General features: G+C 39.3%; 2 protein-coding genes across 3 annotated transcripts in view; one reads left to right on the forward strand and one right to left on the reverse strand.

Annotated features, from left to right (window-relative positions):
• The window catches only part of Nudcd1 (NudC domain containing 1), a 49,347-nt gene extending 34,489 nt beyond the window's left edge, over nt 1–14,858 (reverse strand). Inside the window, exons 1-2 of the mRNA XM_028766391.1 lie at nt 14,662–14,858; nt 7,029–7,183 (exon numbers count right to left, since the gene is read on the reverse strand). Of these exons, the coding sequence (XP_028622224.1) occupies nt 7,029–7,183; nt 14,662–14,776 (270 nt within the window). The 5' untranslated portion in view covers nt 14,777–14,858. The remainder of the gene's footprint in view (nt 1–7,028; nt 7,184–14,661) is intronic.
• Nucleotides 14,859–15,100: 242 nt separating this feature from the next.
• On the forward strand, nt 15,101–22,729 carry Eny2 (ENY2 transcription and export complex 2 subunit). 2 transcript variants are annotated; one of them, XM_028767740.1, is made up of 5 exons: nt 15,101–15,168; nt 16,545–16,621; nt 19,447–19,517; nt 20,730–20,804; nt 22,467–22,729. In XM_028767740.1, the coding sequence occupies exons 2-5, from the start codon at nt 16,554–16,556 to the stop codon at nt 22,541–22,543; spliced, it is 291 nt and encodes a 96-aa protein (XP_028623573.1). In that variant the 5' UTR covers nt 15,101–15,168; nt 16,545–16,553; the 3' UTR covers nt 22,544–22,729. The 2 variants fall into 2 exon arrangements, with proteins under 2 accessions (XP_028623573.1, XP_028623564.1); XM_028767731.1 differs by having other exon boundaries at nt 15,113–15,240.
• Nucleotides 22,730–23,023: the final 294 nt, after the last annotated feature.

Consider the following 23,023-nt stretch of genomic DNA (forward strand, 5'->3'; position numbering starts at 1 on the left):
TACACACAGAACATGTGTCTGCAGAGAGAAGCACACCCTCATACATACGGACTTACACACAGTTTTGTTTTGTATTTAAAGGAATAGGTAAATGAAAAGCATTGACTAAACTTCTTGGGCTTGTTTTCCTCTTAGAGGTAAAAAGAGAAACACACTAAAGAGTATAAATTGAAAGGAAAACATAAAACTCAAGGTAAGTATGAATGTACTAAGCCATCTAACTGACTCAATAACTAGTTATTTTTGTTTTTTAATTCACTTATTTTTTTTTCTTTTTGTTGAAAATAGTTTGTTTTCCTCACATAGTATACTTGATTATGGTTTCTGCTCCTTTTCCTCTTCCTACTTCCTCTCTACCTCCCTTCTCATCCAGATTTACTCCCCTTCTGTCTCTTATTAAAAGGCAAATAGGTTTCTAAGGGATACTAATAAAACATAGTAAGACAAAACAAAAGCATATTATTGTGGGACTGTGTAAGGGTATCTTGGTTCTTGGCTGGGCATGGGCCTAGAACCTTGAGACTCCAAGGGAGAAATGGCAGGTGTTTGGCCACACTCCCAGAACCCAGGGTCCTGACATGCAGTCTAGTCTCCATAGACCTACATTGCTCAGTCACATAGGCCATTACAGCCCCTCCCAAAGTGCCCAGTTAGAGGGTGTGACTACAGGCCTCAGGCCCTAGAGAGATTTACATACTAATGAAGGTCAGAGGGCGGAGCCAATTAAGATTTCTTCCCCAGACCCTTCCCCCTTTCTCTCTCCCTATTTAACTCAGGTCTGCCCTGAGTTTCAGGGAGGTACATCCAGATCCATCTACCATCCGCCATAAAAATAAACCCTTTTGGAACCAAGGACTTTCTTGTATCATTGGGGCCTGCCATCGCTGAAGCTTCTAGCCTTGGGAACTCCAGACCTTTCTCCTGTTTGTGGGACCCACTGGCGTGGAAAATCTCTGGGACACCACCATGGCCTTTTTCCCACATATTATAACTGGACAAAACAAACAAAAGGAAAAGAGTTCAAAAGGAGGCACAAGAAACAGAGACTCTCTTGTTTGCACACTCAGGAATCCCATAAAAACACTAAGCCGGAAGCCATAATAAGGAACTGCTGCAGACCTGTGCAGGCCCTTTCTATGCTGCAGCAGTGTCTGTCACATCGTAGGCGTTTTGCTTGTGTTGATTTAGAGTCCCTTGTTTTCTCAGTGTCCTCCATGCTCTCTGGCTTTTACTCTTTCAGCTTCCTTTTCCACAGCGATTCCCTAAGCACCGAGAGAAAGGATTTAATGGAGATATCCCTTTCAGGGCGGTGTGTTCCAAGGTCTCCCTTTCTGTGTAACGTCTAGCTGTAGGTCTGTGTTTGTTCCTATATGCTACAAGAGGAAGCTTCTCTGAGGATGGCTAAGCAAGGGACTGATCTATGAGGATAGAAGAATGTCACTGGCAATCATTTTATGATTACATTTTTTTTTACTTTTTAGGACAGCAGTATTTGATTTTATCCGAGGTCCCTGGATTAAGGCTATCTAGTCTCACATTCTTAGTCACCCAAGCAATATCAAGTATAGGTTCTATCTCATGAACTGGGCAATAAGTCAAATCAGACATTGGTTGGTCATTCCCACAAGCTTTGTGTCACCACTGCAAAGCATACTGTACAGGCAGAAAATTGCTGTAGTTTGTGGATAGATTAATATTACACTTCTCTTTTGGTAGCATGCAAAGTACCTTCCTATACAAAAGATATTAATATTAGCACATAGGGTTGAAGACTGTAGCAAGGCATCAGCTCTACTTCTCCATGTTCAATGAGTTCTGTAGGTGTTGTTTTCAGCAATTGGAACTTTCTGTCAATTTGTAGAGAGCAATCTATAGTCTTGGTAACAGCCTGGGTTATTTATGGACCCCTTTGACCTACAACTCAATTAGATATAACCAAATTCCAGTACAAAAAGCATCATTTGATGACAAGATGGCCAGCTGGGACTTTGTCTCCACCATTATTTGGTGATTTCAGTTAGATCATCTCCATGTATGCATATATTTAAAGAAGCTTCTACTGTATTAGGATTCCATACTACCCCTCAAATGCCCCTTAATTTTAGCTCTCTCCCCAGTATTCCTTCCCTCATGCCCCTCTCTCATCCCAACCTGATCCTCCCATTCCAGTTTCTACCATAACTACCTATTCTATTCTCTTTCCCATTTCTAAGGAGATCTGTCTGTCTCTCCTAGTCCCTTACTCTATGCCTAAGCTCTGTGGTTCTATGAATTGTAGTTTGGTTAACAGCCACTATCTACACATAAGCAAAGACATACCATATTTGTCTTTCTCAATCTGAAATACCTCATTCAGGATGATTTTTTTTTCTAGTTCTATCAATTTACCTGTGAAACTAATGATTTCATTATTTTAATGGCTGCACAATACTCCACTATGTAAATGTACTACATTTTCTTTATCCATTCTCTTGAGACATCTAAGTTGTCTCCAATTCACAGCTATTATGAATAGAGCAGCAGTGAACATGGTTGAGCAAATGTCCTTGCAGTAAGATGAAGCATCCCTTGGGTACATGGACAAGAGTATCTAGTTGTAGTTAGATGGTGAAGTAGATGGATTCCCATCTTCCTGAGGAACTGCCACACTGACTTTCATAGTGGTTGCACAAGTTTGCACTCCCATCAGCAACGGATGAGTGTTTCCCTCTCTCCACATCCTTGCCAGCATGAGCTGTCATATTTTTATTGACCTTGGCCATTCTTCTGAGTGCAAAGATGAAATCTCAAAGTAGTTCTGATTTGCATCTCCCTGATAGTGAAGGATGTTGAACATTTCTTGAAATGTTTCTCAGCCATTTGAGTTTCCATTTTTAAGAATTCTGTTTAAATCTGTATCCCATTAATAATTGGGTTATGTATTTGTTTTCTTCACATCTAGTTTCTGTGGTTCTTTACATATTTTGAGATATTAGCCTTTGTCCCAGTTAGGGTTATTATTGCTGTGATGAAACTCCATAATCAAAGTAACTTGGGAAACAAAGCATTTATTTGGCTTACGCTTCCAAATCACAGTTTATCGCTGAAGGAAATCAGGACAGGAACTCAAGCACAGCAGGAACCTGGAGGCAGTAGGCCAAACTGATGAAGAGGCCAAAAAGGAATGCTGCCTACTGGCCTGCTAATCCTGACTTCTTATAGAGTTCAGACCAACCAGCCCAGGGATGGGAACACATATAATGGGCTGGACCATTTCCAATCAAATCACTAAGAAAATGTACTACAGGCTTGCTACAGTTTGATTTTATGAAGGCATTGAGATTCCCTCCTCTCTGATGACTTTAGCTTGTGTCACGTTGATATAAAACTATTCAGCACAGCCCTCTATCAAATGTGTAATTGGCAAAAATCTACTCCCATTGTGTATGCTGCCACTTTGTTCCGAAGGACAATCTCCTGTATACTGCAGAAACTTTTCAGTTTCATGAGGTCCCATGTATTAATTGTTGATCTTAGTGCCTATGTTAACTGTGCTCTCTTTGTAAAGTCTTTTCCTGTCCCAAAGAGTTCAAGGCTATTCCCCTACCTTCTCTTCTATCAGATCTAATGTATCTCGTTTTATGGTGAGGTCTTTGGAGTTTTGTACAGGATGATAAACATGGATCTATTTGGATTCTTCTTCATGCAGTCATTCAGTTTCACCAGCACCATTTGCTGAAGATGCTGTCTTTTTTCCAGTGTGTGTTTTTGGCTTTTTTGTATTAAAAAAAAAAAAAAAAAAAACAGGTATCCATATGTGTATGTATTTATGTCTGTGTCTTCGATCTTACTCTGCTGGTATCTGTTTTGTGCCAATACCATGCTGGTTTTATTACTACAGCTTTGTAGTACAACTTGACATCAGGGATGATGATACCTCCTGCATTTCTATTATCGTTAAGGATTGTTTTAGTTATCCTGTGTGTGTGTATGCTTCCATATGAAGCTAAAAACTGTCCTTTCAAGATCCGTGAAGGATCGTGTTGAATTTTGGTATAGACTTCATAGAGTATATAGATTGCTTTTGATAGGAAGCCCATTTTTACTATATTACTCCCACTTATCCATGACCATTGGAGATCTTTCTATCTTCTGATATCTTCTTCTTCTTTCTTCAAACACTTGAAGCTTTTATAATACAAGTCTTTTACTTGCTTTCTTGCTTATCCTAAGATATTTTATATTATTTGAGGCTACTATAAAAAGAATTTACTTGATTTCTTTCTTAATCTGTTTATCAATTGCATAAGGAGGGCTACTGATTTTTGTGATATAATTTTATATTTACTTTGCTGAAAGTGTTTATCAATTATAGTAGTTTCCTGATGGAATTCTTATAGTCTCTTATGTATACTGTAATATCATCTGCAAATCAAGATATTTTGCATTTTCCCTTCCTATTTTTATCCCTTTGATCTCCTTCAGGTCCTCTAGCTAAGACCTTAAATACTACATTGAATATGTGTGGAATGTGGACAACCTTGCTTTATTCCTGGTTTTAGTGAACTTACTTTGAGTTTCTCTCCATTCACTTTCATGTTAGCTATGGGATTACTGTAAACTACCATTCTTATATGGAAGTATATCCCTAGTATTCCTAAGCACTTCAGAACTTTTACATGAAGGGGTGTTAGATTTTGTCAAAGACCTTTACTGTATCCAAAGAGATGATATGTAGTTTTGGTCTTTCAGTTTGTTTGGTGGATTATTTTCATCAATTTAAGTATGTTCAACCATCCCTGCATCTCTGGGATGAAGCCTACTTGATCATGGTGGATGATGTTTTGATGTGTTCTTGGATTCAGTTTGCAAGTATTTTGTTGAATATTTTTGTATCTATGTTCATATAAGTATCTTTCTTTGTTGGGTCTTTATGTGGTTTAGGTATCAGAATAACTGTGCCCCATGTAGTGGTATGAATATGCTTGGCCCAAGGGAAGAGGTACTATTAGGAAGTGTGGCCTTGTTGGAGGAAGTGTGTCACTGTGTAGGCGGGCTTTGAGAGATCTTAGTCTCAAGCTCCGCCCAGCGTGGAAGATACAGAGTAGTCTACTCCTGGCTGTCTTATCAAGAGGAAGAACTCTCTGCTCCCCCAGCAGGATATCTGCCTAAACACTGCCATCTTCTCATTATGATGATAACGGACTGAACCTCTGAAACTGTAAGCCAGCCCTACCAAATAAATGTTTACCTTCATACAAGTTATCTTGGTCATGGTGTCTCCTCAAAGCAATGAAAACCCTAACTAAAACACCTCGTAAAATGAACTGGGCAATATTCCTTCTGTTTCTAAGTTGTGGAATAATTTGAGGAGTGTTGGCATTAATTCTTCTTTGAAAGTCTATGCTAAAACCAGCTAGTACTGGGCTTTTTTGGGGGAAGGGGGGAACTGGAAACTTTTAATCACTGCTTCTATTTCACTAGAGGTTGTCTTTTTTTGTGTGTGTGTGATTTTTTGAGACAGGGTTTCTCTGTGTAGCCCTGGCTGTCCTGGAACTCACTCTGTAGACCAGGCTGGCCTCGAACTCAGAAATCCACCTGCCTCTGCTTCCCAAGTACTGGGATTAAAGGCGTGCGCCACCACTGCCCAGCAAGGCTGTCTTTTTAAATTATCTGGTCTTGATTTAACTTTTGGTAAGTGGTATGTATTGAGAAAATTATCTATTTCTTCCTGATTTTCCAATTTAGTGGAGTAGAGACTTTTAAAGTATATTCTTACAATTCTTTGCATTTCCTCAATATTTGTTATGTTCTTCTTTTCATTTCTAATTTTGTTAATTTAGATAAATGAATATACAACATATTCAAACTTATGAAATCCAATGAAGGCAGTTCTAAGAGCCAAATTTTTAGCACTAAGTGCCTACATTAAGAAAAAAAAAATTAGAGAAATTTCATAATAGAAACTGAGACCTAAACACACCTAAAAGCTCTATAACAAGAAAAAGAAATCACACTCAAAAGGAGTAAAGAGCAGGAAATAATCAATTACAGAATTCATTATCATAATCAATTACTAAAACCAGGAAAACAGAAACACAACAAGCAGAACAAAACAACAACAAAAACAATACCAAGAGTCAATGAAACAAAGAGTTGTTTGTTTGAGAAAAATCAATAAGACTGACAAACTGCTATCCAAATAAACTACTAGCTATTTATGAGATACACTTTAAATCTTTTAAAGTAAAAAAAAAAAAAAAAATTGATACATTCAAATTAAAAAAAGAAAGAGAGGAGCACTTTGTGTGTGTTCTGTGCACGTGCATGTACGAGTACACATGTTCGTATGTACACGGAGGATAGAGGTCCACCTCTGACGGAGTTCTTCCAACACTGTCCACTGCTGCAAGCTCCAGGGATGTGCTTCTCTCTGACTTGTCAGGGCTGAGTGATATCAGACCCGGGCTCTCCATACTGATTCTAGGTACAGAACTCAGATCCTCATGAAGTTTGAGCACAGACTTTCAGAGAAGAATTAATGTCAATACTCCTCAAATTATTCCACAACATAGAAACAAGAGGAATATTACTGAGATTTCTCTCTAGCTAGAATACTAGCTATTAAGTCAGTTATGACTGTATTAATATAAGACAAACAAGATTTGAAGGCAAAATTATTCCCAAGACCTACAGAACAAAAAAAGGAGTATTTCATAATGCAAAAGGGATTAACCTAAACCTAAATGTTAACATAGTTTAAGTTACACAATGTAAACACTAACTAAAATGGAAAAGAAGAAATCCACTATTATAGTGAGGCTATACCACACAGGTGGAAATGGGTGGGTACAGGGGATTACAAAAAACAAAAAGAAGAGCAAAAGCTGTCACTGAGGTAATTAGAAGGGGAGCCTTACACAGCTTGATGACAGGCTTCCACATTCCAAAGGTATGTGCACCTTGACTGTCTGGACATCAGACTCAGAGATTAAAGGGTAAGGAAAACAGGATGAACTCCGTCTTTATACTCTGCATGTGTTTCTTACCAGCATCACTGTTAAGTTCATAATTCTTCCAAGGTTATCAATGTAGTAGACACTGTCTTGATACCAGGCATCACAGTGCAGATAGTTATACATCCCAAAAGCATTCATGTGTTCCAACGTATACTGGTCATCCCGTAGTTTTACTTCTGCCACAGCTGAAAGACAAATACAAATAAGTATATATTTACATATATCTGTATGCATATATAAATATAAACATAATCATTAAAACTTGCATTTCAGATCATTCCTTTCTGAAGAATGCCTACAGGGCACAGAAACCAGTCAGTGCCAGCTACTGAGGCTACAACAGGCAGGACTTTTGAAGCACAATCCTTTTCTTTCTTTCTTGTTTTTTTTTTCTTTTCTTTTTTTTTTTTTTTTTTTGGTTTTTCAAGACAGGGTTTCTCTGTGTAGCTCTGGCTGTCCTGGAACTCACTCTGTAGACCAGGCTGGCTTCGAACTCAGAAATCCTCCTGTCTCTGGCTCCCAAGTGCTGGGATTAAAGGCGTGCGCCACCACTGCCCAGCCTCCTTTTCTTTCATATACCTCTACAATTTTGAAGTACAAGAGTAGACATTTTATGGGCAAAAAAGTGCCCATTGATAAAACATTTTTATGCTTTTTAAAGCATTTGTCTTTATCACATATAAAGAAAGTGACACTGTCTTTATTATATGATTATACAGTTAGAAAATTGTGTGTAAACACAAATTGTTGCAAGAAATATTAAAAAGAGGGGCAAGTTACTACACTACATCCAGTTACTCTCCGCCCTGGCCTGCTGGCTGGCCAAACATTGGCAGGCAATGGCTGACCTGTTCTTATCTAGTGGAGACTCTCTGACTCAAAGCTCCAAAATCCCTCCATCCAGCAGCTAAATTCCCACTGTCGGGTCACTATGAAGCCAGCCCCATGCTTCAAATCCCCCACAGCCTTTGTGGTGTACATCTGACAAACCCACGATTTGCCACTGTACCTTTCTCTCTTGAACCCAGTCAAAAAGCCATGTGAAGGAAAACACCACACAAACTTAGTCTTGAAACAATGGTAACTCAGCCTCTGGGCCCAACAACTAGAATCCTAATCTTGTAAGCCACGTAAAATCTAAATCCTCCAGTGGCTAATCCTGGCAGATCTGCCACTGATATCCCTGTCCAAAAGGAGTCTCTCAGTCTCTCTCTCAGTCTCTCTCTCTCTCTCCCTCTCCCTCTTTTTCTCCCTCCCTCCCTACCCCCCTCTCTCTTTCTTTCTCTCTCTTGCTTCCTATCTTCTCTCCAGCCCAGAAGTCCCTCCTACTTGTCCAGTGATTGGCTCCTTTATTCACTAGGGGATGGTTTACAAGAAGTCACCTGAGTAGTGACTCACTCCTTGTTGGCAGTCCCTCTCAGGAGAGCAGAATTAACATCGAATTACAAACAGCACCAGACCCATCCACAACAACAAACAATGACTTCAGCATCATATTCCATCTTTTCCAATTATATGGAATAAAACAATATAATGGTTAGGACATAAACTTTTCTATGTACAGAATAGCGCTCTCTCAACGAAAACATTAGCTGTCTTCCTAATTCTGAATTGACAACGTATGGCCTCCCCCTCACACTCCTATTGGTGCAGTTCCAAACTCTTGCAGCTCAGGTCTGCTCATGTCATACAATTAACTCATGTTGTAACAAGAAATATTAGTAAGCGTCACTGAGCCTGCATGGTACGTTAATATAAAACTCACTTTAACTCTATTCTCATTGCAACAATTTTCTTCTTTACCCTTTGCTTTAGTTAACTTTCTGTTGCTGTGCCAAACACCATAACCAAAAGCAACATCAGAGAGGGAGGTATTAATTCCAGCGTTGGCATCCAGGTCACAGCTCATCACTGAGGGTAATCAGGACAGAAACTCAAGCAGGAAATGAAGTAGAAGCCATGGAGAAACGGTTTGCTTCCTTGACCTGTGCTCCATCAGCTTTTGTATACATATACTATTAAACATCTGCCCAGAGGTGGCCCTGTCCATGGTGGGCTGGGTTTTCCTACATCGATCAAAAATAAAGACAATTCTTCACATACAGGATTCCAGGCCAATTTAATATAGGCAATACTTCAATTGAGATGTTCTCTTCTGGATAACTCTTAATTATATCAAGTTTGCAATAAAAACCACAAAAGATGTTATACCACTGTTATTTTCATTTTCGTTTTTATTTTGAATATGTGTTTGTGTGCATGAATGTATGGGTACCACTTGCATGTCTGGTACCTGTGGCCAGGAAAGGCATCTGATTCTTTAGACAATGCGTGTAGGTCACCATTCAGGTTCTTGGTACTGAACCCCCTGCAAGAGCAATACATGTTCTTATCTGCTGAATTGCTTCTCCAGCCCCATTTTTCCTGTTTCAATGCCTGCATTAAGTCCTGGCTTACATACTTATTTACTCATTTATTTAGCAAGTTTTTAAATAAGCACCATTCGCACCGGTGATACACAAAGGGAACATATTCTACCTTCTAAGAACTTAGGATCTGGTAAGAAAAAGGATAATGGGCCAGGTCTGATGGTGCACACCTTTAATCCCAGCATTCGGGAGGGAGAGGCACATGGAACTCTGTGAGTTAGAGGCCAGCAAGTTCTCTGTCTCAAAATAATAAATAGCCACACCCCTCAAGCAAAGCAAAGGGGCACTAGTCAAACAATCACGTTGTAAACTAAATTTTACATAAACTGTTATATAAAAAAATACAAATATCACAAGGATATATAGAAAAGAACTGACCTATTCAGGAGATTAACAAATGCTTTCCAGGACAGAGCGAAAAAGAAAAAAAAATTAATTGAAGAAATACAACTTTCCATAATACTCCTTCTAAGCAAAACCAGGAAAAAACTGGAAATAAAAAACATGAACTCATACTACCAGTCCTAGTTTTCTTTCCTGCTGCTGTGATAAAACCCTGACAAAAGCAACTCAGGGAAGGGTATTTATCTGTGTCACAATTCCAGGTCACCACCTATCACTGCTAGGGACGTCAATGCAGAAACATGAAGCCGCTATTCACATCCATGGTCAGGAACACAGAGAATGAATATACACTTGGTGTTCAATTCATCTAACCCTGTCACTCAAGCCAGGGCCCAACCCATTAAACGGTGCCAGCACATTTAAAGTATGCCTTCTCATCACAATGAACTGAACTACAATAAATAAGTACATAAATAAAAACTCTCACAGCCACTCCCACAGGCCAACTTCAGCAATCTACTCCTTATTGTGACTTCCTTTTCAGGTGACTCCAGACTGTGTCAACTGACAATCAGAACTAACCACCACTAGTTTGCAAAGTACACAAACTATGTATCAAGAATAGCTGCAAATGAATGCAGCTGGAGAACGAACACAGAGATTGATTATAAGAGACTTTATCTTCATTTCTTCCTTTATAAAGGAAGTTCGTACAAATTCATTGGTTTCTAAACAAGAGAGTAGGATTCAGATTTGAGTCCTGAGGGAGTCTATAAAAAGCATAATCTGGAAAACAGATTGCAGTAGAAAAAGAGCAAAACCATTAAGAAGCTACTGAGGTCACACAAATGAGGGGAGCTGAGATCATCCAGATGAGAGGTAGCTGAAGCGTGGAAATATTTCAAACATCACAAGTAAAATCCTAAGTTTATGAGAACATTGATGGGGGCTGTGGAAACATCCCCTTTAGTTTAAGGAAGTATTTATTTTATAACAGATGCTTAAAAATATAGTCCACTAAATAAGAAAGCAACAGTAACCAACTGCTGGTTTTCTAGCACCACTGTGTGGATGAAACTTAATAATGCAGGAAACATGTCTGAACTTAATAGCCCAAAGCAGTGGTGATATTAGACAATAATAAGCCAAGGATGGTTTTTGTCATCTTTTGGATAAAGAACCCTAGGTAGCCCTCAACAAATCAGAAGTTTCTTAACCTTTTCCCTATTAGAACATCACCCCTTTAAAAGGTAAATAAATAAATCAAGGATATAAGATGACATCTCCTTTATCAATCTTTTATAAAGAATGTTCTCCAATTATTTCTGATAGGTTAATAAAGAGCTGATCAGCCTATGGCTGGGCAGAGAAGGGAGGACTTCTAATCCCAGGGAGAGAGTGTGGGGAGAATGAGAAAGAATCGGTCCTGAGCATACGGTCCAGGAAGAGTTAGGATGAGCAGGTCATCAAGTGATTCACCATGAGGACATACACAGAGCAGAGCAAGCCAGGAATCTCAGACTGCAAGTCACACAGGATCTATGGCTTAAAAGGTTAGAATAGACAAAAACCTGTCCAGTCATACTGCTTAAAGCTTGTTAATAAACTTAATAGGACTTTGTGTCAATTATTTGGGAGCTAGAATAGGAACAGGCTTTTGTAAGGACCCACGAAGAGGAGCCCCAACTCGAAGTCCCAATCAGCGTGCACCCAAGGAGACACGAGAGACTGACTTGATGCAAAATAGCAAAAGGGAGTTTACTAACGAGGACCCTCGGATCAAAACTCATCCCACACAGGGGAGAGAATTTCGATGAAGACCCCAGGAAGTTTAGAACTTTTATAGGGGGAAGCACAAGGGGGAAGAGAAAAGCAGGAAATTCTGGCGTGGTTACATATAATTGGATATTTCAAACATCAGCACTTTGCCATAAGCAATCATTTTGACAGGCTGGATGGCCCACTATTTTTGAGCATGAAGCCTCAGACCTTCTAGGATAAACACCAGGTGGCCCATTACTCACTTGGGCATTTTTAGACTGGTCAAGATATGTCTTTGGTTGTTTCTACATTTTTGGTCACCTTGTCCCTAGAGGGGCTTGATATTTTTATTATGGCTATTCTCAGCAAGCTCAGCAAGCAGTCCTGTGGTCTTTGCCAAGTTGTTTTTAATTTTTACCCTTACACTTTCACTCCCAAATTACTGCCTACATTCACTCTGCATAAAAAATCACTTCAAACTCCATCAAAGATCTTAATTTAACACCTGAAATACTAAGATGGCTACAAGAAATTAAAGGGAATACACTTCAAGATGTAAGTACAGAAAAAAAAGCAGCTTTTGAACAAAACTTTATCAGCACAGGAAGTACCCACAGGAAATACTAAACAGGATGATATAAAATTAAAATGTTTCTGAACAGCAAAGAAACTATTAAGAGAGTGAAAGGTCAGACTACAGAATGAAACAATCTTCAGCAGCTATACTTCAGACAGAAGGTTAATAGCTAACTATACATAACAACAACAAAGACCTACAAAACCTACAACACACATCACTGCACAGGTTCAAAGTGTTTCACATCCATAGCAATCAGGAAAAAAGCAAATTAAACCTACTTTGAGATTCAGTGTCATCCATAAGAAATGAGAGGATGACATATACCGATGATCCCTTTTTACAGCTAGTGGAAATTTAAACTATTCATAGTCATTACAGAGATCAATATGGAGGTTTCTCCAAAGCTTATGACCCAGCAACTGTACGCTTGAGCATATACTCAAAGGAGTCTCTATCCTACCACTGAGATTACTGCACACTCACATTCACTGCTGCTCTGTTCACAGAAGCTAGGTCACAGAATCAATCTAGGTATCCATCAATAGATGAATGAATAAAGGAAAGCTACACACACACACAAATGAAATGCATTTTATTCAGCTGTAAAGAAAATGAAATTCGCAGAAAAATGGACAGCTCTAATCTTGGTTGTCAACTTCATGGGATTACAAATCACCTACTAGATAAGCCTCTGACCAAGCCTATCAGAGATTATCTAGACCTTAATGGGGGCAGCACCATTTAACGGGCTGGTACTAAATAAAGAGAATTGAGCTGAGCGTAAGCATAATCGATTCCTGACTGTGAGTATGAGCAGAGAGGGGTTACACAAGGGCACAAGGAAACTTGGGAGTTACACCTGTTTAGTACCTTGATTTCACATTAACGGGGAGTAATCGATAACTTCCTAGACTTTCACTGTCCCAACTTTTAGCACTCTGGATCTACATCCTCTGCTAGGGCCTTCCAATACCAATTCTTGACTTGATTACTTACTTTCCTTTGCCCAACAGAACAAGTGGAAAGTTACTGAAAGCCACTTAAACAGCATGTGCACTGTGACTTAACTTCCTGCAAACAGCTTGTGCTAGCCTGCTGAAGGATGACCAGGCATATACAAGACTCAAGTCAAGATCATCTGGCAAATGATCTAGATGGTTGAATCAAGACAACTAGAAAGATAACTGAGCAAAGACACACAAATGAGCATTAAAGAGGACCTGTTGACCTGCACATTTGTGAGTACCTTCTGGTTTGACTCATTAGGTTTTGTTCATGTTTTGTTTCCAATGACTTGGCTAACTAAACATGGCAGGATCATTTAGTGACATAAACAAAAGCAACAAAAACGCCCAAGACAAAGAAGGAAGCTCCTCTCCTCTTAAACCAGCCAACAGCTACCTGCCTATCCTTCACAACTAGACTCAGTCATCAGCTCCTCTGGGAAGCTTTCCCAGGTCTCCAGATAAGTTGAGAAGGCATACTCAGTATGCCCATTACATTTGCTCACGTTCCTATGACTACTTGTCCATACTGTAATTAGACGTTTATTAGTGAGTGGATCATGACTTGTTAGGCACTCATGATTGTACCATAACACCTAATCATTGTGATGCAACACAAAGCAGGCCCACAACAATTAATTTTACACTGAAGAAACAAATTAAAAAAAAAAAAAAGCTTTTGTTGGGCTACATGTTTATGATTTTAATCCCAGCATAGAGGCAACTGGGTATCTGTGTGTTCCGGACCAGCCTGGACTACAAAGGACCAGCCTGGACTACAAAGCAAGTGCCAGAACAGTCAAGGACAGACTCCCTTGTATCTTAGAAAAGATACATAGATAGATACATAGGTAACACTTAATACTCAAACGTCGTCTAACGCCTCTAGATCACTATTTCTCAAAGTGCAACCCATGGAAAACGTGTATCAAAATCAGAATCTGCAGAGGCATGTATTTAAAAACACAAATCCCTGGACACTTTCCCTAACAAAACTACAATTCCTAACATTGTAAAAAGAAGGAAGGGAACACCCTCTAGGAAACTACAAAGAAAGTAGAAGTAGCAGTAAGCAATAGTAAGCGCACTAAATCACTTTCCCTCGATAAATTGTAGCGTTGTTCAGGACCTGAGTACTTGAAACTGCTAACTGAATATGGAAAAAAATTATTCTCCCAAGAAATGATTCTGCGTCAGAAGAAGAAAAAAAAAGGAGTTGGGGATTTTCCAAGGAGGTGTGGCTTCTCAGCGAACTCGTTTACAAAAGATGGTTTGGGAAGGGAGGACAACCTGAACGTTGAGAGCAGGGGCCAGGGGTGTATGAGCGGAGAACATCTGAGCCTGGGCTGTGGATGCCTAGGCCAGCCCACAGTCCCGCGACTAAGGCGCGGAGGGAAAGAGGGGCGTCCTCGGGTCCCCGCGTGGACAGCCGCTCTAGGTGCAGACCAGCAGGACACGGCTGGCTAGTCGGAGTGACAGAGGGTCCCGCCAATGGCAGCCTAAACGAAAAGGAACCGGGTGCGAGAGGGTGCCGCCGATCCCACCTGCATCAAGCTCCAGCTGGTAGCAGGGCAGCGGCTCGAGAGATAGCTTGTAGCCCTCGAAGCGGGGATCCAGCAGGGGTCTTTTCACCTGCAGGGAGGAATTGGCCGCCTCCATCGCGTTCCCGGATCCCAGCAAGAGAATCAATAAAGCTCACGTTGAAAGGCCCCCGCTTCACTCCGGGAACTGGGGCTGGGAAGCGGCGTGGTTCCCATCCCAGAGGACTCTGCGGCGCCACATCTCTTCTGGGAAATGTAGTGTCCGTGAGAAAGCTGGCTCTGCTGCATGCTGGGAAATATAGTTTTCTGACAAGCGAACTCTCGCCAGCTAACCTACTCTGGACTTCACTACCCAGAAGGCTGAGCGACCAGAAGGCGGCCCGCGCTAGTTAAATTCTCACATTATAGGCAGGGTGGCCAGATCCCGCCCCGGAAATGCGTGGTCTAGCTTTCTGTGTGCTTAGGTGCCCGAGCTACTGAGGGTCTAAGTCCGGGCAGCCGAAGAGTGTGGTAGGTAACGGTCGTCAGCGCAAGGGTCATTTCGTCGCTGGGAAGGGACGGCCCTCGCCCGCGGTGATGGTGGTGAGCTATGCCCGTGGTCCTCAGGGCCGGGACCCGGGCCCAGCCCAGGCTCCTTTCGATGTGCTGTCTTTCGTTAGCTTCCCCGACCCGCGCTCGCGGGCCTGTAGGGCTCTCCGACAGGGCGTGCTGCTGGAGTTGGCCTGGAGCCAGACCTCGCTTTGTTTTCTGGCTCCTCCCATCCCGCCTCTCCAGCTGTCTCCGCCTGGGTTCATTTTCCCAAAGAATGTCAGAACTGGGAGGGATTCCCTAGCGCCCGTGTTTTACCAGTGAGAAAACTGAGGCCTTTAGGAATTAAGTGACTTGCCCAAGGTCACTATCCGTGATTTTAGGGGCCAAGGCGAGACAAAGTTTTGCTGTTCTGGGTATGGCACTGTCTAAACTTTTGCAGTTATTTTGGAATTGTTAAGCCCCAACTATAGAAGTAAAGCGTTGCCTACTTATTAACCACCCCGTTCACCTGCTTCTTGCGCAGTCCAACTCTGAAAGTTCTTTGTAGTCTCGAGTTTTCATACAGACAAGACAGGAAATTACAAAAGTAGACTTAAGTTAGTGACATTAAGTAGGAAAACATTAACTTAAACCTGATTTTATCTTAAACTTTTAAATGGCAAAAATGCGCTCAAAAGTTAACCTTGATTTTTTTTCCCCTACATTGGCTGTTTTTATTGAAAATGGAGAATTTCTTAAAGACTAGTTTGAAATTTGTTTTCTTACTTACCTTTTAGTAATAAGTATATTTGTGGGCACAGAAACCCACAGCTAGGGTAGTAGTTGTAATTCTCCGTAAATTTTATTGAAGAGTAAAGCACATAATCTTACTTCGTTTTTCATAATGGTATCTTTTGTTAGTGTGCATACCATATGGCTTTCCCAGAAATTGGATGCAGTTAAGATGCAAAAATGAACAGTAGCCACATATTAATGTACAATTAAATAAGGTGGGGCTCCTGGTGTTCAAGTGCCTGACTTCACAGTCTGTCTTTGTGCCTCAGTGTTCTCATCTGTAAAATGGAACTGTGTCATTAGAGCAAATTTGGGGGTTAAGTATGCTCAGTTTTAGGTACATAAGTGCTTAATGGTATTATAATAGTAGTTAATTAAAAAAAACAATAAAGACCTTATGAAGGGAAGGGAATTGGGATACAGGAAATAATGCTAAGAATAATAATACCATGTAAGGTACTTGAAATTATCATCCTTTCCTTATTATAATGTTCAATGTGTTAGGATGATTGTCTAGAGAGGACTTAGAAGGGAACACTTTTCTAAATATGATGTATCTCAAAATGCATGTTGATGTCCAGGTTAGCAAGATGAACAAAGATGCGCAGATGAGAGCCGCGATTAACCAAAAGTTAATAGAGACTGGAGAGAGAGAACGGTGAGTAATCAAGTGTATCGATACATTAGGCTTTGACATCTTTGATAATTATATTGGAGGAATTTCAAGTGTTAAGGGCCAAAACATATCTAGAAAGAACTACAGGAAAGTAAAACTTATCAGAGTTTCTAGTCTTAGCATCTGTAATCGTTTGAATCAGCATTACAAGATTTGGAAGAGTCATATACAAAGATAAGCAATCAATGACACTGCTAAAAGCATTTTTAACAAAGTGGAGAAGAGAGAGCATAGACACAGATATCTACAGCTGAAGAGTATTACCCAGGTTTTAATATAGAACTACGTTTAATTACCTCAGGTTCTTAACTCTGGAGCAGCTTGTTCTGTTACTATTTTCTGAAGAACTTTCTTGTTCCTCTTATTTTAATATTCAGTTATGTGTCTTCAAATCCAGCTCTTGTATCCACCACCTTCTCCATGAGCTTAGGTCTTCAGTGTGATCCCCGCTCCATACAGAAATACCTCTGTATTACCTCTGGATAATGCTATGCTCAAAAACCTAAGTTAGGAGCAAATGTTTCAAGAAGGGGCTGAGAAACAAACACAGAAAGGCTCCCAGAGCTTGGTAATCAAATGTACAAAAGGAATGTCAGGAACAGAGGAATCCATTTTACCAGGCGGGTTTGAGTAAATTTCAATAATAAAAGAATTCTGCCTAGGGTGGAAAAGAACGAGCAGTTCTCTGGTCAAAAAGGGAAAGGATGGTCTAGGCAACAGGGTTTGCAGCCAGAGCTTTGATAAGTAAGAGCTTTACTTACCTGAGAAGTGCTCGGGATCTCACAATCTAGGGAAAGTGCAAAAGCTTGTGGCTGGAGCAGTATACAGGAGTATGGATTGTCGTGTAAGAATTCTGTCCATTGAAAACATACGGAATTTCAGAACTGTTTTGACCAGTGGAATTACTAATTAAAATACTGAAGATTTGAAGATGCTGTTTGCATCATTGAGTCCAGGCACTTAGATATTGTTGGAAGATGTATCTTTTCCTCTCTCAGCTCTGCTTTCCTCTTTGTTGTCTTTATTCTCAAACAGGCCCTACCCACAGGTGGCAGAGATTAGCAGTTCCAAATTTACATTCCACCAGCTCAGAGTACCTATCTCAGCAAAGAGCCTCACTTGATTACCATCTTGCTTAGGTAATAGGCAAGTTATGCTCAGCCTTGCCCAGGTCATATTTCACATTATAAGAACCTTGTCCAGATTTATACAGGGAGAATGACACAATAGTGTTTGCTTGTTTGCCTGCTACAGAGCAGAAAATTGAGTGCCTTATTTGCAAAAGTGTATGTGCCTGTCTTTATCTTTGGATAATGGGAATTAGTGAGGATTTTTGGAAAGGAAGTGACTAGGTTACATTTGTAGAGGTACTGTTCTATCAGTGTGAATGTAGATTTGAAAGGCTCAAGATAGATGGTAGAAAAATTAGTTAGAAAGATGATGGGGTGAAGGTAAAACAAGCAAAAATGGAAAGGAGAGCACACTTGTATATTTTTCCAAAATGGAAAGGAGAAACAGTCGTCCATGTGAAGAAAGAGATATCGATTCTGTGCTGGGGTGTGTGCAAATAGTGTTGATAGTATATGCTTAGAGAATTACGGTTCTGTCTTATTCGTGCAGTGCCTGTCATGTGCCATTCTCTGTTAGTTGCCCAGGATACATACAGTAAAATCTTATTTCATGGGACTTACAGTTTAATGGCAGGAAACACGTGTAATTGTGTAATATGTCACATGGTGATTCAGAGTGCCAGAGAAAAAGCTGAGATATGCAGGGAGGGTGATGTTTTAGACAGAAAAGTAAAGTATCTGATAAGACATCAGAGGAGTATGATGGAATTCGGGCTCTAGTAGCCACAGTTTTAACATACATGCCTGAATATGCTATCTAAGGAGAAAAATAGGTAAAGGGAGAGGAGATGGTCATCATAGCTGAGGAGAAGACAGAGTTTGTCTTAGAACTTATCCTGGGTAAATTGGGAAGGCACTGGAAGATTTTGAAGAGAATGTTATGCTCGAGGGAAGAGTCAGGGAGTAGATGTCTTAAGTTAGGTCTAAATTCAGACAAGGAAAGGCAGTGGAGCTAGGGTACTCTTAGCAGAGGAACATTTGAATTCTAGGTAAGCATTTTAAAACTGAAACTGAAAGATTTACTCATGTATTGGAAATGTAGCAAGATGAAGGATATTCTCAAATTCTAACCCAACAAACCAGAAGAAAGAGACAGTCATTTTGAGGAAGAGAGAGTAGGAAAGAATATAAAGTTGATTTTTGCCTCTTTGAAAGACCTAATAGGTATCAAGGTAACCATACTACGTAATGATCTCTGAAAGAGATAGTGAAAGAGTAGAGATTTGTAAGGAAAACAAATGTCTTGTTTAGGGCGTGACACATTTAAACTGAGAAATAATTTCAGTTAAGGATTTTGAGTTTACACAGATAGGTTCAAGCAAAGGGGTAGCAGAATATTTTCTTGGTGTCACTAATTGGTACAGCATTTTCAGCACTAAGAAAATAAAGTCCTGCTAATTAAATTACAGTAGCCATGTCATTGCTGCAGTATGGGAATGGGGCAGCAGAAGACTGTGGTTAGTGAATGGATTTGGAACCTGAAGATAAGTGAGGACAAAATTTGGCTTTTGTAACATCAGAAAACTAAGTAATGACTCAGGATTAGACCATAATTAAAGTGTGGGGATGGAAAGCAGGGAGGTTTTAGTTGAACAGTTTGTACTAGGACATTGCTTCAGACTGTCCTATCTAAAGTATCTTGCCTCGATTAATTTGAAAACATTTCCTTTTAAACAGCCTCAAAGAGTTGCTGAGAGCTAAATTAATTGAGTGCGGCTGGAAGGATCAGTTGAAGGCACACTGTAAAGGTAATCACTTTCACTTAGATAAGCTGCTTCTGTTGCTCTGAGCTGGGTTGGTCTTGGAGCTATTATAAGAAAATATAGTTCATATCCTGCAGTGTTAAGTCCTCAAGCGCCATTTTAAGCAAATGAAAATTGAGTACTATGGTGAGAGTTTTCTTCTCAGTGATATCCTTAGACTTAACTCTTGAATTTTTAGGAATTTTTCATATATTTTGCAAAAGTGAAGCATGAGTTCTGAAGATTCTCTAAGATCACAATATGTACTCCTTTCTCCTTTGTTTTTTAAGTAACCTTAGTAATCCTGATATAATTTCCCTTAATACAGTGAGGATTTGGTGGTTGCTAGATGTAACTGTGTCATTGTAACAGTGTAGTCAGAGAAGTAAACTTATTGTAGCAAATGTACAGTTAAAGGTTTTTTTTGTTAGATACTGTTGATATTACACATGCTTTTTATTAAAATGAACCCCTTTCCTGGCTCAACTTTTGGTATAGTGAAATTCTAGATATTTTTAATGAGTTGTCTATATATTGCAATGTTTTCTACAAGTAAAAATAATAGACTATGTCTGTATTAACTATAAGAAAGCATTGTGATGTGTTAATAAAAAGGAAGCTGAAATCATGTAAACCTGTAAGACTGCATTTGGCTTCCACCATGTACAGATGAGTAATCTTTATCCCTCAGTTGTCTCACCTCTGACCAAGGAGATTTTGTAGATACTTAAGTTGTAAAGCAGCTACCAGGGTTCCAGAAATGTTGATTGTATTCCCTCGTCATTTCCTTTGGTCCAGGCTAGAGAAACGAGCACAGTAGCTCCACACCCTATTTTGGCTATAAAATCATAAAGTAGATTCAAATAATACATTTTGTTTCCTTGATACATTTAAGAGTAATGTGATTACAGTAAACTCTGTTCAGCTCCAGCTTTTTATAAAAGATGAATTTGTCACTATCCAGTTCTAATTTACCCTAATATTACAACTCTTTATTTGCTTAAGTTATTTAGCTGAAGTATAAACAGACTGTCTATAATCTGGAGATTAATACGTTCATGAGGCTATAAATTTTCATTAAAAAAGAAAAAAGTTTCCTCTTTTTATTTAAAGACCAATCTATACTCTAAAAACATGATTTTAACCCTTCCTCTATGAAAATCTTTCTTACAGATAATGATTTTAAATGATATGATTTGTTTTTTGCTTTTGCATAAGAGGTAATTAAAGAAAAAGGACTAGAACACGTTACTGTTGATGACTTGGTGGCTGAAATCACTCCAAAAGGCAGAGGTAAGGAGCACAAACTGTCAGGAAACAGGCTGTTTATAGGGGAAAAAAAAAAAATCCTTTCCAAAATCCTGGAGTTGTTCCTGTGGGGAAAGTTGAAGAACACAGTGGCCTGGTGGACTGGTACTCAATCCCGAGTAATACATGAGATGATAGGGATAAGTCAGCACTTACAGTGTACGGTCTTTGGTCGATGATTGGTAAGGCAGATCAGTTTTAACGTGAGATCTTCAGTACATGCCAGCTAAAGCTAGCATTTATAAACCTTATTAAATATGGGCTGATTCCACCTAAATATTAATAATTCAACATTTATTCCAGTCCTGAGTCATTATCCTACTATCTCTTTCCTTATTAAAAATAAATGAAAGTCTGTCTTCTTGGTTGTCTAATTAAGAATTTGGTAATTCATGGTGATACATATTTAAGACTTAGAAGTTAAAGCATCGAAATTAGATGAATTATAGGATGTCTTTGCACATCGCCACAGTCAAAATCATTCGAACATAAAATAAATGTGTGAAGATTACTACAGCATATGAATTCCTGTTGAGAAGGAATTATAAATCCCCATGGTCCTTTTTCTAAAAGCTTGTTTACAACTGAAAAAAAAATTTCAAGTACGGCTCTGGAAAAATACTTTTTCATATGAGTTTATACCTTAAGCTAGTTTTCTTTGATTTCTTTTTCTATTTTTAATTTTGTTAACATTGTTTAGATATCCTGTTTCTCTTTGAACATTTTCATCATAGATATATTCGTGTCTTATACCTTGCCCATTGGTAGCCAGTAAAATTGACTGGTTTTTGAGATTATAATTACTACTTCTGCCTTTGGCATTCTTCCCTCTTAACCTTCCCATGTGCCCCTCCCTACCTCAAATTAATAGCTTCTGTTTCGTTTTTTTTTTCGAGACAGGGTTTGTCTGTATAGCCCTGGCTGTCCTGGAGCTCACTCTGTAGGCCAGGCTGGCCTCAAACTGTGCCTCTGCCTCCCAAGCGCTGGGATTAAAGGTGTGCACCACCACTGCCTGGCTAATAGCTTCTGTTTTAAAAAAAAGTTTCATGAGTTTTTGTATACATATATAAATTCAATTAGCTACCACATCAAAAAGGTTAGGTATGACCCTTAATCCCCTGCCTCCCATCCCCAATACAATAAAAGTTCTTTTCCCCTCTGGGCTGAAGAGATGGCTCAGTGGTTAAGAGCACTCACTGCTCTTCCAGAGGTGCTTAGTTCAATTCCCAGCAACTACATGGTAGCTCACAACCATCTGTCATGGGATCCATTGTCCTCTTCTGGTGTGTCTTAAGAGAGCACCAGTGTAGTTGTATACATAAAATAAATAAATCTTTTTTTAAAAAAAAAAAAATCTCTCTGGCTTTGCAGTCAGACTATCCCAGGTGACTCATCAGTCTGGTCTAAGTAGATTCATCAGTGTGCCTTTGCATTTTCAAATGGACTTGTATGTGTCCCATTTAAAGAGTTTCCCCAGGCTTGATGAGCTATGTGTTTAGGAATTAGTTGTTAAGTCTGATATTTTTTAATTCAACCATGAGAGTTCTGTGAAATCCCTGTATTAGTAGTCTTTAATAAAACATCAAGTCAAATTCACGTGTGATGCTCAGAGTCTTCTTACATTGATGTTTAATTTTTATGTTTCAGCCCTGGTACCTGACAGTGTAAAGAAGGAACTCCTACAAAGAATAAGAACATTCCTTGCTCAGCATGCCAGTCTTTAAGGGTGAATTAGAATGTGTTGGTCTGTGGATTTATTTCTGAAAGTAAAACTTGCCATAATTAGAAATTGATTTCCCAAAATAAAGTCCTTTTTTGTATGATGGTATACAGTTTTCAGTAATGATGTATACATTGTATTGATTTTTTTTCCCTAAATGTGTTATTTTAATAAATATCTCATGAATGAGTTTCATTTTTTTTTATTTTGGAATAAATGGGACTCTGTTTATTACTGATTGCCTAGAAATGTTGAGAGAAAAATGCCAGCAGTTACTATAATCCAGTATTTATATGTGTGATTCTTTGTGCTAATGTCTGAGACGCCTTTCTGGGTTGTCTACAAATGGTTTGTTCCTCTTGAATCCTCACATTTGATAACTGTGATGTTCCATCTTTGTACTGTAGGTTGTCTTATTTCTTATTTGTTACAAACTCTGAGGGTTAGGACTGGGTCTTACTTAATCTGTATGTGCCTTCCTTAT

This window comes from Grammomys surdaster, unplaced genomic scaffold (genome assembly GCF_004785775.1).
Source record: "Grammomys surdaster isolate TR1022 unplaced genomic scaffold, NIH_TR_1.0 63, whole genome shotgun sequence".
NCBI classification, from domain to species: Eukaryota; Metazoa; Chordata; class Mammalia; order Rodentia; family Muridae; genus Grammomys; species Grammomys surdaster.

What these genes read in the sequence shown, in the direction of transcription:
- Eny2 (XM_028767731.1), top strand. An exon ending in GAGACTGGAGAGAGAGAACG is followed by an intron (nt 16,622 to 19,446) that starts GTGAGTAATCAA and finishes CCTTTTAAACAG; the next exon opens with CCTCAAAGAGTTGCTGAGAG. An exon ending in GTTGAAGGCACACTGTAAAG is followed by an intron (nt 19,518 to 20,729) that starts GTAATCACTTTC and finishes CTTTTGCATAAG; the next exon opens with AGGTAATTAAAGAAAAAGGA.